Below are 18,705 nucleotides of genomic sequence, written 5' to 3'. Positions count from 1 at the left end.
TTTTGCAAGGGTGTACCATCTAGGTTATGATGTTGTAATGCCATATGTGATGTTGACTCATGGGAAAATATAGATTGAAGAAATGGAATTGCTTAAAATATTGCAAACCTCAATACAAACACAGCCATGGGATTAGATGGCATATCAGCCCAGTTGCAATAATCTTCTTCTTAATCCTTTCCTCTTCTACCTTTATGGTGTCAAGGTTTTTTATTCTTGCATCTGCAACCGTAACTCAAGGATAAGGTGGTTAGCCCTATGCCTCCAGTTGTGTCCTATGTCTGTGTGTTCATGGGGCTGGTTTGCCTTTTCTGGAGGACAAAAAAAAAAAAAAAAAAAAAAAAACTCGAATTTCCAGGTGAATCCCCACTACCTCCATATGAGACTGGCTAACTCGCTTTTCATCGAAAGAGACCAGATAAAGGTTCCTCACATCACTGACAGGAATCGAACCTAGGTCTTTCCGACCAAAGGGCTTTGTCTATAATGACTGAGCTATGGAAGCTCTCCAGTTGCAAAAATGTTCAAGGGAATTATCAGCTCCTCTGACTAAGTTGCTTAATATTAGAATTGGTATTAGGGAGGTGCCAGTTGATGGAAAGAGAACAAAATAGTCTCACTGCGTAAAGGAGGATCCAAGACAGAAATAGCAAATTATAGGCCAATCAGTATATCAATAGTGGAGACTTAGATATTGGAGAAATTGGTGAAAGACACTTTATTATTATTACGGGCAACTCCAAGGAGTCCATAGACTCATCGAGGGAGGCCCTAACATCATGTCAAGAACAATTATTCAACATTCACACAGTATCTATCATAGCTAGCCTTGAACTCATTCACAGTTATGGCACCCACAACAAACTCTGGCAGCTTATTCAACTCATTCAGTACTCTCCAAGTAAAAAACCTAGCTCTAACACCCTTGCTAACGACACTCTTGCCCAGTTCCATGTATGGCCCCTAGTCCTCTCACCACCAGTACTATTCTCAAAAATATCTTCTGAATTAATCTTATTGAAACTCTTCAGTAATTTGAATGTCTCAATCATATCACCCCTTTTCTGCCTATCAACCAATTTCTGCAACCCACAAATCTTCAACTGGTTCTCATAAGGTTCATTCCATAGACCTGATATCATCTTGTTCACTTGTTTCTGGATCCTCTCCACCTCCTCCCCATCAAGAAGAAACCCTGGGGCCCATATCTGGGCACAGTCGTCTAGATGGGGTCTTATCAAGGCTCGATACAGAGGAACAATAACCTGTTTGTCTCTGCTTGTTAGAAAGTATTTTTCAGCATCCAATTGATTCGATGAGCTGATTTAGCCACTTTTGTGATGTGCCCCCTAAACTTCAACTCCCTATCCACTGACACTCCCAAATCCCTGGCCTTGTCAATCTCCTGAAGTACAGTTCCACCAATGTGATATACTGCTGCTAATCTTTTCACCCCAAAATGCATGACCTTACATTTTGCCAGATTAAATTGACATCCATTCTCCTTAGCCCAGTCCTCCAAACTATCCAAATCATCTTACAAAATTTTGACATCCTGTACACTTACTACTGCTCTACCCAACTTTGCATCATCAGCAAACAAATGAAAACACTTCCTCTCAGATCCTTTCCTATATCATTAATGAACAAATTGCACAGTAGAGGTCCAAGAACAGAACCCTGCAGCACACCACTAGTCACAGGATGTCTTTTGGACTCTACTCCATAAACCACTCTCTGATATCTCTCCATCAACCCCCCTCTATCTCACCAAACCCTCTATCCATCCCCGTATGCAGCAGTTTACTGATTAGAATTCCATGTGGTATCCTGTCAAAGGCCTTAGCAAGGTCCAGTAGAGTCACTGTAAACCCATTACCCTTATCTAGTTCAGCCATCACTGTGTTATAAAATGTGAGCAAGTTACTGAGGCATGATCTACCCTTCACAAAACCATGCTGTCCCCCATACAGTATCCCATTTTCATCTATCCATTCCAGTATTTTCCTCTTGACTACCTTCTCCAAAACCACAACAACTCCTAATATGCTGATTGGTCGGTAATTTGCAACAGCAGTCTTGGAACCTCCTTTATGCCATGCAGTGGAACTATTTTCCCCTTTTTCCATCCCCTCAGGACTAACCCAGATCCTAGACTCAAATTAAACAAAATGGTCAAGGGCACTGACAATTCCTTAGCCGCTTCACGTACGACATGAGCTAGTATACCATCCAATCCCACAGATGTATTGACATTGAGGTTTTGTAATAGACTATTCACCTCCACTTCATTCATCACAATTCCCATATAAGCTGTTGGTTCATTCATTCCTGCAATGTCACCACCTGGATGATATACTCTTGCAAAGTGCTTGCTCAGTAATTCCACTATATCAACTGATTCAGTGACCTACCCAGATCCTAGACTCAAATTAAACAAAATGGTCAAGGGCACTGACAATTCCTTAGCCGCTTCACGTACGACATGAGCTAGTATACCATCCAATCCCACAGATGTATTGACATTGAGGTTTTGTAATAGACTATTCACCTCCACTTCATTCATCACAATTCCCATATAAGCTGTTGGTTCATTCATTCCTGCAATGTCACCACCTGGATGATATACTCTTGCAAAGTGCTTGCTCAGTAATTCCACTATATCAACTGATTCAGTGACCTACCTACCAACCATCGGCATTCTTTAAAATCATTCTGCCACATACATTTTTTCTTTTACTTGCAACATATCGAAAAACTGTTTGGGATTCTCTTTAGCCTGCATGGCTGATGTTCTTTTATAATCTGCTTTTGCTTTTCTTACCACACTCGTTACCCATCTGGTCTGCCCTTTATACCGTTCATGTGCTTGCCGGTCACACTTCAGGACTAGATGGATACGAATTTGATACTCTATACAATATGGTTTTGTGATGTGGAGTAAGATAAAGGAATTGACTACTCAGTGATATTACTAGACTTTGCAAAAATCTGACAAGATTCCACATAGAACTGTTGCATAAATTACAGCAAATGGGGATTGATATGAATCTAATCCAAATCGCCAGATTCATATCAATCCCCATTTGCTGTAATTTATGCAACAGTTGTTTGCTGATGATGCTAATCTGAGAACATCAATAGTAAATGAAGGCGGTGTAGAGATCCTGCAGGATGACTTAAATAGACTTGAAGTATGGACAAAGGTGAATGGCTGCCAGGTTAATGTGGCCATTTGTAATGCAGTGCAGTTTGGAAAGAAGTAATCCCAAGCCATGTACTATATTGATAGAACTGAAGTGGAAAGTGAATGAGGCCAGGGAGTAGAGGGAATATTGCAAAGATAGCCATAATCAGTTTATGTGATTGTTGAAGAACAGACTAACAAGCAGAGATAGAGAAGTAATTGTTTCCCCTTTATAAGACTTTAATAATGCCACATCTGGACTACTGCGTGCAGATCTGGTCATCACCCCAATTCCTAGTGATAAAGAAGTGGAGAGGATCTAGAGGCATGTCTATGAAATGTGTCCTATGATAATAAATTGAAGGTCTGTGGATTTCAAAATCCAGCTGATAAGCAAAAAAGAGGAGACATGATAGAAGCATATAAATCATTAAATGGGTTTATGTAGGATTGACACTGAAGACTTTTTTCAGTACAAAGCAGGAAGAGAGAGAGAGAGAGAGAGAGAGAACAAGGGGGGGGGTCTCAGTGGAGAAGGCATGTGAGAGTGTGGTTAACAAGGGTTAACTAGATTTTTTTGCTTGAAGGGTGGGGAATGTGTTGCCAGAGGTGGTTTAAATGTCTATGAATGAGTTTAAGGAGAAGTATGATAGGTATTGTGTGAATAATGGTTAGTGTGTCAATGTTGGTACTTCTGCAGTGAGTCTTCTGACTCTATGGAGATATTATGGAGATAATATGTAACTGCACTAATTTTATTAAATATAACTAATATTGTTGATATCTGCAATGTTGTTTTGTACATGAATTTTCTAACTTGTCCATATCACTGCTTCCATAAAGCTCTTCTAGGCCTGGAAAAATACCATTGATTTTAGAAATAGACAAAATAGTTCAATTTTGATTTGAACTGCATGTAAAACATCGTTTTCATACTAAAGGCTAGATGAAAAACTACTTGTTATTATTTAAAAAAAAAAAATCAATAAACAATAATTCACTATAAACTACATGTTGCAAAACAAAATCATTCATATGTATCTTTTGACAACCAATATTTAACAATAGATACATAAGCTTTGAAACAAAAATCTAAGATATAAATTATTTTCAAATAAATTTTAGTTAACAAAAAGAAGTAGATAAAACACTCTTCTATCATTTTAAGTCTATAAGTGAAAATAAGTACACATGTTAAAACTTGTCTGTTTTGTTGAGATGAAGCAATAATTGTTGAAATTAATTTTAATGATTAGTGAGCTGCTTAAATATGTGGGAACATGTAAGCATGTTAATTTCTTTTTCTTTATAGTTAAAGAAAAATTACAGCATGACCCTGATTCAGAGATAGCTACAACTAGTTTAAGGGGATCCCTGACATGCCCAGTAAGTTAACAAATTATGTCATCTCACTTGTGGTTATAATAAATATGTACAGTCAACTCTCACTATAGGTCATTGCTATTTTGTACTGAATTCTGCTTCTGTTGCAAACTACCACAAAAGTTCCAGCCAAAGCTTCGATATCTGTGTTGGGCTATAACAAACTATTCTTTTGGTTTCTACACGTTCATGGTGGTGATATTTGACTTGACCAGGTTTTTTTTTTTTTTTTTTTTTTTTTTTAATGCAGAACATATGTTAGTCTGCAGATGCTTCATTTTTTGTTTTAAATTTTTCTCTTGAAAACTTTTCTGTCTGATGCTTTGATATTTTCTAGTCCATATTCAGCCAAGGCAGTGTTATTAGTAGTGTTTATCTGTATACACAATCTTGCCATAAATACCGTTACAACTTCTGCATTGCTCCTAAATTACGCAACCAACATTCACATGTTTATTAGAAGAGAGAGAGGGGTCTAGCTGTGCGGGTTAACATGCAGTGGGAAGGTTATGAGAACTGTGTAGTTGTAATAGCATTTACAAGATTGGAATGCAGCCATTATTTTCAGCAATCTAAAAACACTCAGGGATCAGTAGGATGTTTGTGTATCAGACTATTGACCATTATAACGATATAGAAGACATATCTGGACACTAAAGAGCAGGTCAACCACACTGCATTAAGATTTTGCAACATCTTGTGAGGACTGTGAAGACACACCTCTGCCATAATCCTGTGAGCACACAGAAAGTGATTAATTTGAATAAATTTACTTCGCCGAAGTGAAGCATATTGGCTCTTTATCTCAGTAATTTATTAGCGCACCTTTTGGCGACTCGTGCAGTAAAGATATACGCTTTGTATTACTGCAACCTTGGTATTTACATCTGGGTCTACCTACTCACTGATGAGACCTCAAAAAAGGTCGAAACCGGTCTGGGTAGTAACCTTCTCCCATAATGTATAACATCCAACATCTCCTAGGAGTTGGGTTTTACATTATGGGAAAATACTAAGGACAGTGATTGGAGCTTACTCCACCTTTACTACGAGTTGCCCCAGCATGTACTACTTGTTGGCTTATGCTTGGACTCGCCGAACTTTTATAGTTTCTATATTCGGCATGAAACTCTTAGATTTTCTATCTTTGAGTTTCTTATTCGGCTAAGAAATAATGTTGGATTCAATATCCACTTAATTTGAATAAATATATTAATCTAATAAATGAACTATACGAAAAGCAACAGTGACAATAAAACTAGAAAACAGGGAGATCCACTTTCATCCAAGCTATTCAGTGCAACATTGGAAGAAATATTTAAAAAACTAAATTGGGAAGTGAAAGGAATTAATGTAAATGGGAAGCACCTCAACCATCTAAGATTTTCTTGTGCCATAGTACTCATCGCAAAGAGTAAAGAAGAACTACAATCTATGAAAAATGAACTGTGGTGGGAAGCCTAAAAGTGGGACTTAAATATTGAAAAAATAAAGTATATGACAAAAGAATATGAAGAGGACAAAATAGTGGTAGGCAGGAAAAGAACTAGATGATCTATCTCAGACAAACAGTAAGTTTTAAAGAAAGACAAAATAAAAAAATCAACAGAAGAATCATTCAAGGTAGCCTTTAATGTACTGAAAGATCATATAATAGAACTACCATTGTGTTTAAAAAAGAAAAATAATCAACCGCTGTGTGATACTAGTGTTTACATATGGTAGCGAGACAGGGAGCATAACATAGAAGCAGTGCGATGATCTAAGGATAGCATAGAGTAAACTGGAAAGAAGAATGCTGAAAATTACAAAAAAGGATAAAATTAAGAATGAAGAAATAAAAACAGGAGTAAGAGATATAATAGAAGTGATTAAAAAAAATTGAAATGGAGATGGGCTAGTCATGTAGAGAGAGAGAATAAGTGATGAAAGGTGGACAAGATTGATAACAGAATGGCAACCAATAGAGAGGGTGAGGAGGAATGGGGGATAGACAGAGAAAAGATGGAGAGATGATATCCAGACATGGAGAGGAGTGAAATGGTGGTCAGAGACAAAAGAGAAGAGAAAAATGGCAGAAGTTGGGGGAGACCTATGTCCTGCAGTGGACAAAGAAAGGCTAAGAAGTCAAGTTCTCTGATGACACATTACATATCAAACTTGGATAGTTTCTTTGGTTTCTTTCTGATAAAGAAAATGTCTATTAATGTAGTTTTATTTTAATGAAGAGGCAAAAATTAGTGTTAATCAGAATCTAAATAGAGAATCAATGTAAAATGACTTATCATCCAGATTTCAATATCTTTTGTAGATGATGGGAAATCCTTAGCTACCTTTTTTAATTTTATTATTTTCATGTGACTGCTTTACACTTTTAAATGCACTTACAAAATTGGACCGTTTGTCTTTTTTCCTTCACATAACACCCTTTATCTGCTAGTTGTGTAATCATCACTGGGTATTTTATAAATAAAAAAAAATTGAACATTTATATTTTTAAATCGACACTCTGTAATGGTGCCAGTTTATCTATAAATTGACACCTTTATGGTCTCAAGACTCTTTAAAGGGGGTCACTTAGATGTGGTTACACTTTTCTTCACAATCTACCATTTACATTTTGCCCAAGTCCCACCATAGTACATGATATGCAGAACTTTTTTGAATGTTCATTGTGTGTAAACATACAGTGATCACATCATGTGAAAGAGAAAGTGAGCAAGACATTTTTACTATCTGTGAATAGTTTCTTTGAGTTATTTAGCTGAATCACTGATGGCAGACATAGCGATTGTAATTAGGTTATTTCTTAATAAATCTCTAGAAAAAAATGCATCATTTTCAAATGATGATAATGTTTTTTTAGTAGTAATGTTTTCAACTTCTGAAAATCATGTTGCTCCTAATATTCAAAATTTCACAGAGAAAGGAAAGCTAGTTTTGGTGATGGGGACCTTTTTAAAATTTATCCAACTATATTACAGAGATGCTAAATAAAATGGGATTATATTAAATAAGGATTATTAATTTTCACATAGCTGTGTGCATTTTTTTAAAATTCATCTTTTGAATGTAGTAAGGTAAGAATGAACCAGGACTTGATTAGACTGCATTGGTATGTTATTAGGTGTTGAAGTTAAGAGCCAATAGTCTGAACATAGATATTTATCAGATAGCCAAAACATGAATAAACTAAGTAACAAAGAAATGAACTAAACAAATTAATAAATTTAAAGAGTTTGAAATCAAGAATAAAAACCCTGTAAAACATAAAACCTGTTATTATGTACATGGAAAGCCAGCAACATGACTGGTGCTGACTGTTTCTAAACAGACTGTGAGCTTGCTGCATGGTTTAATGAAACAATGCATTAAAAGGAGTTAGGAGGTTTGGGACCAGAGTATCATGGAGTTAAATTGGTTCAAGAGTGTCAGAGCATTTGGTTGGTTTTGAGAGTTGTGAGAAGTTGAGTTCTTCAATTCCAATCAAGGCAGGACATCAAAACTATATTACATTTTTGGAATATGATAAGTCTGGCCTTTCTTCTCGTGCTATTCGGACACTAGGCACAGAGTTCTTTGGAACAAGACAAAACTTCTTCACTCTAAGCAGTTCAAATTCAATTGTCTTTTCCTTGAAACATGTAAAATGCTAAGAAATTGTCCGAACCTGAGCCAGTCAAACTGTGTCAATATTCAAGCTTTGGGAAGTGATCACTATTAATTATTTAAGTTTTTTTTTTTTTATCTACACAACTTACTACATTGTTCCTTTGAACTCTAATAGTGTAATATCATCTATTTCTGCTGCGACCTAGACACAATCTAATATATGTATGATTTATGACTCATTATTTTGATTCATATTTTGAATCTAGTTAATGGTCTATCTCCCTGATAATGATGTCCATGTAATTTTGGATGAAATGTATTGGAGTTTTTGAATAAATTTATATTTTTGTTACATGTGTAAGCCATGAAACTTACTTTAAAAGTGTAACAATAATGTACACATTTGTCTCATACCTGATATTATCAGACCATTTTCCTGTACCTAACAGCTCAATTCTAATAGCAGACTTGCAACTTAAATATGGACTATGTATAGCTCAGTACAAGGTTTCATTTACACCATTTATACCATATTAGCATTTTGAACAGCTTTTCTCTTGGCTCTTTCTCATATGCCTTTCCCAGATCTCATCATCATCATTATCAAATTTCTGCTGTACGCTCAAGGGGTGTACAGAATATGATTGTACCACATGAAAAATTTACATCATTACTAACTTCCTATCTAAAACTTTCCTCCAGATCAGTCTGTTACTTGTCAAGACTGCAATATTATCAGATCTTATATTTCTGTCATCTAAGGCACTTTGTACAGTATCAATCCACCTATATCTTGGTCTTCCTCTAGGTCATTTTCCTGGCAGAGAACACTTGTTTTGATCACCTTTCCTTGCCCATTCTGTTTAAATGACCTTACCACCTGAGATTAGCTCTGCTAACCAAATTACAAAATGATGGTACAACATGACTTTCCCAAATCTATAAAACTTAAATACAGATCCTTCTTATATTTTCATGATTTTTCAGCTATCTGTCTTTAAAGGGAAAATCTGATCCTGCCAATTTTGGTTTGGTCCCAAACCCAGCTTGTTCTTCTCAGAGTTTCTCTTTGACAATATTTCTTAGATTCTTCTCAATTATGCTTGCATAAATCTTACATAGGACACTCAGTAGGGAAATACCTCTGTAATTTTCACATTCAATTCAGTTTTATTTCCCTTTTGATAAATTGATACTATAAGAGCTCTACTTCAATCATCTGGAATTTGACCTTCTGATTATGCCTTTGGAATTATGCAATGCAGCCACTGTCAAACTTTTATACTTCCATATTTGAGCATTTTATTATTATTATTAACATTGTGGGCTCATTCTGGAAGATCTATGCTCTCTCTCTCTCTTATGCAAAAAGATCATCAAACCATGCCTTAAATCCATTCTTCTGCACTCACAACACTTACCAGCAATGCATTCCATTTCTAATAAGATATTATCTGCTCTAGCTGCCTATCTACATTTGATTTTTTGGCTTTTTCTACTTCAAGTATTGATATGTACTCCTGATCACATTTCTCTTGAACATCTTTGCAAATTTATTTTCACGGTATTGATGACAACACAGAATGATAAGAAAATAATAATTATTAATTTATTTGCCGATATTTTGCTGGTATTATATCCAGCATCTTCAGAACACAAAAACAGTTTGTCACAGTATGCAAAACAACAACTTAGTATAACAGTGGGACTAATTTAAAAAATTGTAATGGACAACACAAAGAACTAAAGTCAAATTAGGCACCATCTAAGTTAGAAAAAGAGAGAAAACAAGTATTAATTAGGTCTTAAAATGACTGTCTCCCAGATATTTGGTAAATTTTTACAGCCGTACTTGTTGAGGTTTAAAGTATGTTTTAAAGCTGCTGTTGATTCCAAAAAATAATCTCTCTGACTTATGACTTCTGTGTAGCACTTTTGTTTTCTTCCATTTGGTCCTGTGTGAAGGGGTATCCAAAGCATGGTCTGCTAGACCTGACTTTCTATAATGATAGTGACAGATGTATTTTTTTGTTTACCAAGACAACAGTTCTTCCTGTTTGTCCATGGTAAGCCAGGGCACTTCTTAAACTTCTAGATGTGATAAAGAAGAGAGTTTATCCTTAGGTGAATGGATGAGAGTTGCCAATTTGACATAAAGTTTAAATACTGTGCATGGCTGATATTTATTAAGCACGATATCTTTTCAGATGTTCCTTGAATGTATGGGATAGTAACAGTTTTGCGGTAGTCTTGTGTGGTAGGCAATGGAAGTGATTTCTCGGGGGTGGGGTGGGGGCGTTTAGTATTTTTTGCTATCCTATGATTATATAATCCTCTGCGGATTATAGCCATGGCTATGAGGGTGTGACGTGAGTGAGTTCAGCAGTAAGAGCATCATCATGAGAACAGGTAATTCTAGTTATGTGAATTAGTGTTTTTAGGATACCGTACTGTTTTGGCTGGATGATAGTGTGAGTGTTTGTGCAAATATCTCCCTGTATGTGTGTATTTTCTATAAACAGAAAAAGATAAAGGCATGGTCTGCTAGACCATGTCTTGGATATCCCTTCACACAAGATGAAGTGGAAGAAAATAAAAGTACTACACGGAAGTCATAAGTCAGAGAGGTTGTGTTTGGAATCAACAGCAGCTTTATAACATACTCAAAACCTCAACAAGTATGGCTGTATAAATTTACTAAAAATCTGGGAGACAGTCATTTTAAGATCTAATTAATTCCCGTTTTCTCTGTTTTTCCAACATAGATCGTGCCTAATAAAAACTTCAGTTCCTTGTGTTGTCCATTACAATTTTTTAAACTAGTCATACTGTTATACCAAATTGTTGTTTTGCATACTGTGACAAACTGTTTTGTGCTCTGAAGATCCTGGATTAATATCAGCAAATAAGTTAATAAATATTAATTATTTTCTTATCATTCATTTCCATGCATCCTTGAATATTCTGGTTTCATTTACCAGTCTTTCAAAATAATTATTTGAAACATCTAGGATATCTCTATCTTTAGTTTCATGTCACCTTTATCATGTTTGAATTCCTTACAATACTCTTTCCTTAATTTCTAAGCTTTTTTCAATAGCCACCAGAATATTTTGTCTCCTTCATAATATGTACTTTTATATTTTTACCAGTCTTCTGAAAGCTTTTGTGTAACTGCTTTTAAACACTGTTTCTTTCTTATATTTTTCTCTGTATTCTCTTAAAACAGATGCTGACTTACTTGTTAGGAAATTTTAATGTGCTTTCTGCTTTTAATCATGACTGCCTCTTTCTTGAGTCCACCATTTTTCTTTCCTTGCAGACAACTTTTCCACATGCCTCTCTGGCTAAATCAAGCAGTGTTTTCTTCAGTCTGCTACTGACTTTCCAAGGTTTGATTATTTCTTTCAAACTCCCTTCATTTTTCCTCCAATAATATATGTTTACTTAAGTCTTCAACTCACATCTGTGAGCTGCTCAGCTTAGATTCTTTTTAAAACTTTATTACAACATATTTTTCTTTTAAATGTGATATTTGATTTTATTAGACAATTAATTTTTATTCAGTTGTACCTATTTTTTCTTGTAAAACAATAGATGCTAGTACTTATTTTTTGCTGACAGGAAAATCGAAAACAAACTGTATGAAAACACTACAAAATTATTTACTTCATAGCATGATAAAGTTTTTGGAATGAGCATAGCAAATTTAGTAATAAAAATCACAATTCACTAAGCATAAATTTACTGTACAATTATATAGAAAATAAGCAAAACAAATTTACTAATTACTAATAATTTGCTTACTTTTTATAATAGAGTAATAGCTTAGTTGGATGAAGGAAATGGTACACGATGATTTTGCTAGATTTTGCAAAGGCATTTGACAGAATACCACATGGAACACTGTTATGCAAATTAGAACAAATTGGGATGGATACAACACTGGTTAAGTGGATAAGATGGTGGCTGCCAGACGGATATCAAAAAGTGGTATATGGAGTGACAGAATTGAGGTGAAAATAGGTGACTAGTGGTATGCAACAAGGTTCAGTGCTGTAACTGTTGCTGTTTAATTTATACATTAATACATTGCTGTTTAATTCACACAGAAAATATTCAGCTGTTTGCTGATGATGCGAAATTAGGTACAGTATTAGTTAATCAAGGTGATGTGGAGAGCTTGCAGGATGATTTAAACTGACATCCATAAGTTAATGGGTGTCAGTTTAATGTGGCGAAATGTAAAGTTATGCATTTTGGGATAAATAAATTGCAAGCCATTTATCACATTGGCACTGTATACTCCAGGAAATTGATGAGCTAGAGATTTAGGAATGGTGGTAGACAGAGAGTTAAAGTTTACAGGATGTATTGCTAAGGTAGCCCATAAGATTACTTGGCTATATGTTTTTCACTACCCAAGTAATCTTATGGGCTACCTTAGCAGTACATCCTGTAAACAAGTAGAGATAAGGAAGTTGCAATTCCTCTTTATAAGACTTTGATATACTCTCATCTGGATTACTGTACTCAAGTCTGGTCCACTGGGATTCTTGTGAATGTGGAAGCAGTGGAGAGGATTCAGAGGCAAGTAACCAAGTTGGTGAGTGGCCTGTGGAATGTTCCCTATGATGAAGGTGTGTGGATTGCAGAAGTTCGTTGATAGGAGAAAGTACAGATATTTCATACTGATAATAACAGTACATGATCAGTGCATAGAAACAAGCAAATCAAATAAACCGGAATCTAAGGTACATACAGCACTTGGTGGTTTACAAATTAAAAACTGTTGCCACATTCTAGAAATTAATATTAATAAATAATATTATTAAAAACTATTTTTGATGGTTATATAAAATAAGAATATCTCAAACTTTTGGGAGAGAGAGAGACAATCGTTCTGATTCAGATTTGGCCGATGAAAAAGGGTTTCACAACTTTCTTTGAAAAGGCTTTCATATTTAAACCTGCTTCTATGGAGAAGACGAGCTTCATCCCACTGGATACTGTGTTTAGTGTCAATACTATGTTGTACCAGACCAAACTCTTGAGGTTTCATGTATTTGATATAATATTGATGTTCGTTAATTTTTTTTTTTTCCACAGAATGGACTGTCTGCTCAAAGTATGTTAGTATGATGTCTTTGCTGTTTGACCTCATTCTGAAAATGAACTTACCACTTTCCTACAACAGATCAATAGCCTTCACCCACACATTCAGTTTGCCATAGAAAAGAAAATGGCTGGTAGTTTACCATTCTTGGACATCCTTCTGATGCACACAGCCTCCGGTAATTTATCAACCAGTGTTTATCAAAAACCTACCTTTACTTGTAGATACATTCATTAAAAATCTTCTCCAGGCAACTGAATAGAGAAACTATTCAGTTGCCTTGAGCTCACTCAATTTATATTCATGTAAGTTTTCCTTGATATGGGAACCAGCTTCAAGCAAATATTAGCTGAATAGACTAAATATTAGTATCTAATATTCAGTCTGTTTTAGATCTTGAAAGAAGGATCTCAGCTACCCTGGATGACAAATTACTGAATATCGTTCTACATGTTTCTAAACAATTTTTAGCCCGTTCTTATGAAGGACATTCCTGCAGACTGATGCAAAAATATGAATCATTATACCCCAAGCAAAAAAATTACTTCTGACAACACTCCTAATAAATGGATTGTGAATATTTCTTGATGCCCGTTGTCTGAAGCTGAAACTGGTGTATTGACTAAAACCCGTGATTTTGCTGTGGTACCGAAATGCATCCCGTATCTTGATTTTTTGCATAATATCGAACACAATCTGTCGGGACTTTCCAGTGAAGATGCTAATAAACTATGCTTTGAAGTTTTTGCTTTGCCTTTTAAAAGTAAATTACCTCCGTGTAATTTATCTAATGCTGAAACCTGTACTATTTCGAAAGCAGATAAAGGAAAAGCGACTATGAAAGATAGACTGCATTTTACAGGCTACCTCACCTCTCAAGAAATTAGTTATAACCCTACAAAAACACAAATTAAACAATTAAATAAGCTGCTTGATGAAGTTGTCAGTTGGGATTAAAATACTTTGGATAAGTTGCACACTCATTTTGGAAGAACACCTTGTTTATATGGCGTCCCAAAAATTCATAAAGAAGGTTATCCAGCAAGTCCCATCGTGAATTATATTGGCTCTGCCACTTATAGAATTGTCAAATTTCTGTCACGTTTATTAACTGCCCATATTGGACAATCTTAATGAATGATCTGGACAATCCAGATCATTCATTAATTCCACACATTTTCTTGAGAAAATCAAGGATATTCAAATACAAGAGTCGGATTTGTTAGTCAGCTTTGATGATGTTTCCCTCTTTACCGACATTCCATTATCCACTCTTAATTTACTATATGATGATTACCCTCCTAATATTGCAAAGATTTTTGAATTTCTTATAGAATTAGAATCAGGATATTTTAGCTTGAAAAACAAGATCTATAGACAAGTTGAAGGCATGGGTAGCCCTCTGTCTCCACCTTTGGCAAACTTTTTTTGAACCATCTGGAAGATACCTTGTTCTCATCCATTCATCCATAACCCTCTCATTGGTTTCATTATGTTGGTGATGCCTTTGCTGTTTGGCCCCATTCTGAAAATGAACTTACCACTTTCCAACAACAGATCAATAGCCTTCACCCACACATTCAATTTGCCATGGAAAAAAGAAAATGGCTGGTAGTTTACCATTCTTGGACATTCTTCTGATGCACACAGCCTCCGGTAATTTATCAATCAGTGTTTATCGAAAGCCTACCTTTACTGGCAGATACATTCATCAAAATTCTGCTCATCACACCTCTCAAAAAATTGGTATTATCAAGTCTTTAAATAGTAGAACACATAATGTGTGCTCCTCTCCCTCAAGCTTACAACAAGAACTTCTCACTATCAAAATGTTAATGGAATTTAATGGTTACAACCTTAATCAAATCCATCAGATAATTGACTCCTATGTTTCAACACCTCAGGATTCTTCAACAGACTGCAGGGTTCCAATCCCTTATATTTCTGGCATCTCTGAACCGATTGGTAGAATATTGAAGAACTATCATCTCATTCCCACATATTTTCCTATCAACAAAATTTCTCATCTGTTGCCATCTACAAAAGACCAACTGTCAACTTTATCATTAGGTGATGTTTACCAGATACCTTGTGAATGTAATCTAATATACTTTGGTCAGACAGGCTGTTCTGTGGAAAAAAGAATTAATGAACATCAGTATTATATCAGGTGCATGACACCTCGAAAGTTTGGTCTGGCACGACACAGTATTGACACTAAACACAGCATCCAGTGGGATGGAGCTCGTCTTCTCCATAGGAGGTTTAAATACGAATGCCTTTTCAAAGAAAGTTGCAAGGCCCTTTTACATCGACCAAATCTGAATCAGAATGATTGTCTCTACTCTCTCTCTCCCAAAAGTTTGAGATATTCTTATTTTATGTAACTATCAAAAATAGTTTTTAATATTAGTTTCTAGTATGCTGCAACAGTTTTTAATTGGTAAACCATCAACTGCTGTAAGTACCTTATATTCGTGTTTCTAATGATGCACTGATGATGTACTGTTATTTTCAGTATGAAATATATACTTTCATTTCATTAAAGGTGATTACTGTGGTTATCATGTACTTTATTGATTAAATAACTAGGCCTGTTTACATACTAGGTGATTTCTATTCTTGAGAGAGACTTGTGACATTAAATTAAGAATTATAAACAAGTTAACACAAGAATATTTTAATGTTTCCCAAATATTTCAGTCTGAAACTAACAGACTATTCCCAGTGGCTTGATAGGAACAGTTTTTACAAGATGGAATACTAACAATTGATCATTCAAAAGTAGAACGAGTCACGTGATGTTACATTGCTAAGCATTAAAGAGAGGTAAATTTCATCAGAGTGATGAATGAATTATAGGTATTAATTCACAATATTAATTTATAAATTCAATTAAAGATAATGTTACACTAATGTAAGAATTAAAGGTCTCAATTTAAAAAAAAAAAAAATAAAAAAAAATAATAATAATTTAATGTGTTATCCGGATTAAACTTTCCCATATTTTTGATATATAGTCATTCGATTCAAGTTAGGGCGTTGAAGTAAGGCCTCAGCACTGTTTTCAGTGTGGCCTCACAACAGAGATTCCTTGCTTTCCTTTTTAACCAAAATTAATTCCTTACATCCTCGTTTTAAGTTTACCATAGAGATTGAAAAAGACAACAAATTAACCTTTTTAGACATCCTCCTCATCTGCTCAACTTTAAGTATTCTGACAACAACAGTTTACAGACAACCCACTTTTACTGGATTTTACATTCTCGAACAATCTGCCCATCATCCTTATCAAAAAACAGGAATCATAAAATGTTTAATTCGACGAGCTAGAACTAATTGCTCAACTCCCCATGAATTACAGAAAGAAGTTTCAACTATCAAACATCACATGAAATTAAATGACTTCTCCGAAAAAACTACACAACATCTGTTCGATTCCTACAATCCAATTTAGAACAACAAAGAATCAATACGTCGAGTTCCAATTCCATATATTTCCGGGAGTTCAGAACAAATTTCAAGAATTCTGAAGAAATAAGATTTAACAGCCACTTATATTCCTATTAACAAAATACCCACTTATTTCCCCTCTTCTAAAGATAAATCCTCAACTATGTCTCTTCCTGGTTTATATCAAGTTTCCTGTAACTGCAATCTGTCATACTTTGAACAAACCGGATGCTCTATAGAAAAAAAAATACAAGAGCATCAATCATACATTCTTCACAACAAATCCAATAAGTATGGATTGGCCCAGCACGGGATGGAGACAAGCCACAACATTCTTTGGTCCAAGACTCGCTTTCTATACAGATGTCTCTATAAATTCGAACACCTATTCAAAGAGAGTTCTGAGGCCTTACTTCAACACCCTAACTTGAATCGAAATGACTATATCCTTATCAAAAATATGGGAAAGTTTAATCTGGATAACACGCTTAAAAAAAAAAAAAATTTTTTTTTTTTTAATTGAGACCTTTAATTCTTACATTAGTCTAATGTTATCTTTAATTGAATTTATAAATTCAGATTGTTATATGAAATTGTGAATTAATACTTATAATTTATTCATCACTCTGATGAAATTTACTTCTCTTTAATGCTTAGCAATGTAGCATCATGCGACTCGTTCTACTTTTGAATGATCAGTTGTTTGTATTCCATCTTGTAAGAACTGTTCCTATCAACCCACTGAGGATAATCTGTTAGTTTCAGACTGAAATATTTGGTAAACATTAAAATATTCGTGTGTTAACGTGTTTATAATTCTTAATACTAGGTGAATGTAAAAATAACCACATCCGTATTTCACATGTCATTGTTAACAAAGATGCCAGTATGCTATGTCACTGTATACCCCCCCCCCCCCCACTAAAAAAAGTAATGAGTTTTATTCTGCTCAAAATGAAATAGTGATCACTTCCTTTGTCATATCTCCTGAATATTCTTGTCCTGAACCAGTATGAAGATAATGCTATCCATGATAATATTGTGTTCAGACTTTTTGATACTCTTTGTAAATTTATGCACATCTTCATGGCATTAGTGATGATAAGACCATGGCTTGGACAGAAATCTAGCAACCATTATTATTATTGGTTGTGCCCTTTTCTTTAAATCTTCCCAACATTTTTCTGCATATTTAGTATTCATTCCTTGTTCTGCTGTTTAGATCAACAAGGACCTGCTTTTTTCTTTAGATTAACTGCCTTCTCTAATGACTTCAAAATTCCTCCACTTCCTCCTTAGTATAATTTTCCAGGGACTATGGATAAAAATATAGTCTTGCTGTCCATTTCCTCATTTTGTGTTTGCTGCATCACTATTGCCTGTCATTCGAGATGTATGATTTGTATTTAGTGTCACTATAGCTAGTCCTTCATTTCCCTAACAACTACAAGATATTGCCTTCATGCAATATCTTGTAGTTTATATTTGGAGGAATCTCACATACTTTTGTTCTTCTTTGTTTCAGTAGCACCAGATGTGATATTTCTGTAAATCTCCTGTAGTTTTAGTTCTACAGAGCAGTCTTCTTTAAACTGTGTCCCATGGAACTCTTAGGGTTACTCAAAAAAACTTAAGTTTTCCCAATGCAAATATGTATAAAATGTGGTTTTTTGGGAAAAAAAAAACTTCAGTGAACAGGGAAAATACTAATATTTATTAAATTTGTTATTCTGGAACAGTTGTTACTTTATTTCTAATATTATGTATCTTAGGTTTTCTTGGTTAAAATATTTGCACATAACCATTCATGTCCTAACTTCTTTCTGATAATTTTTTATGAAAATTCCTCAAAGAAGAAATATTTTTATATAGAGTTCTATACTTACAAAAAGTTTAAGAAACACTACTCTAGAAAATTGATTTTGTTTGATGTGTCACTGATGACTTGATATCT

General features: G+C 34.8%; 1 protein-coding gene across 6 annotated transcripts in view; it reads left to right on the top strand.

Moving 5' to 3' along the window:
- The window catches only part of LOC150100425 (E3 SUMO-protein ligase PIAS2-like), a 380,802-nt gene that overhangs the window by 206,878 nt on the left and 155,219 nt on the right, over positions 1-18,705 (top strand). For all 6 annotated transcript variants that reach the window (XM_090403234.1, XM_090403237.1, XM_090403233.1 and 3 more), the window contains one exon: positions 4,500-4,573. In XM_090403234.1, the coding sequence (XP_090259360.1) occupies positions 4,500-4,573 (74 nt within the window). The remainder of the gene's footprint in view (positions 1-4,499; positions 4,574-18,705) is intronic.

The sequence above is a fragment of the Typopeltis vanoorti genome, chromosome 13 (assembly GCF_054136105.1).
Source record: "Typopeltis vanoorti isolate ZY-2024b chromosome 13, IOZ_Tvanoo_1.0, whole genome shotgun sequence".
In the NCBI taxonomy this organism is placed as follows: domain Eukaryota; kingdom Metazoa; phylum Arthropoda; class Arachnida; order Uropygi; family Thelyphonidae; genus Typopeltis; species Typopeltis vanoorti.
Note: the sequence above shows the minus strand (reverse complement) of the source record. Positions and strands in the feature narration are given on the sequence as shown.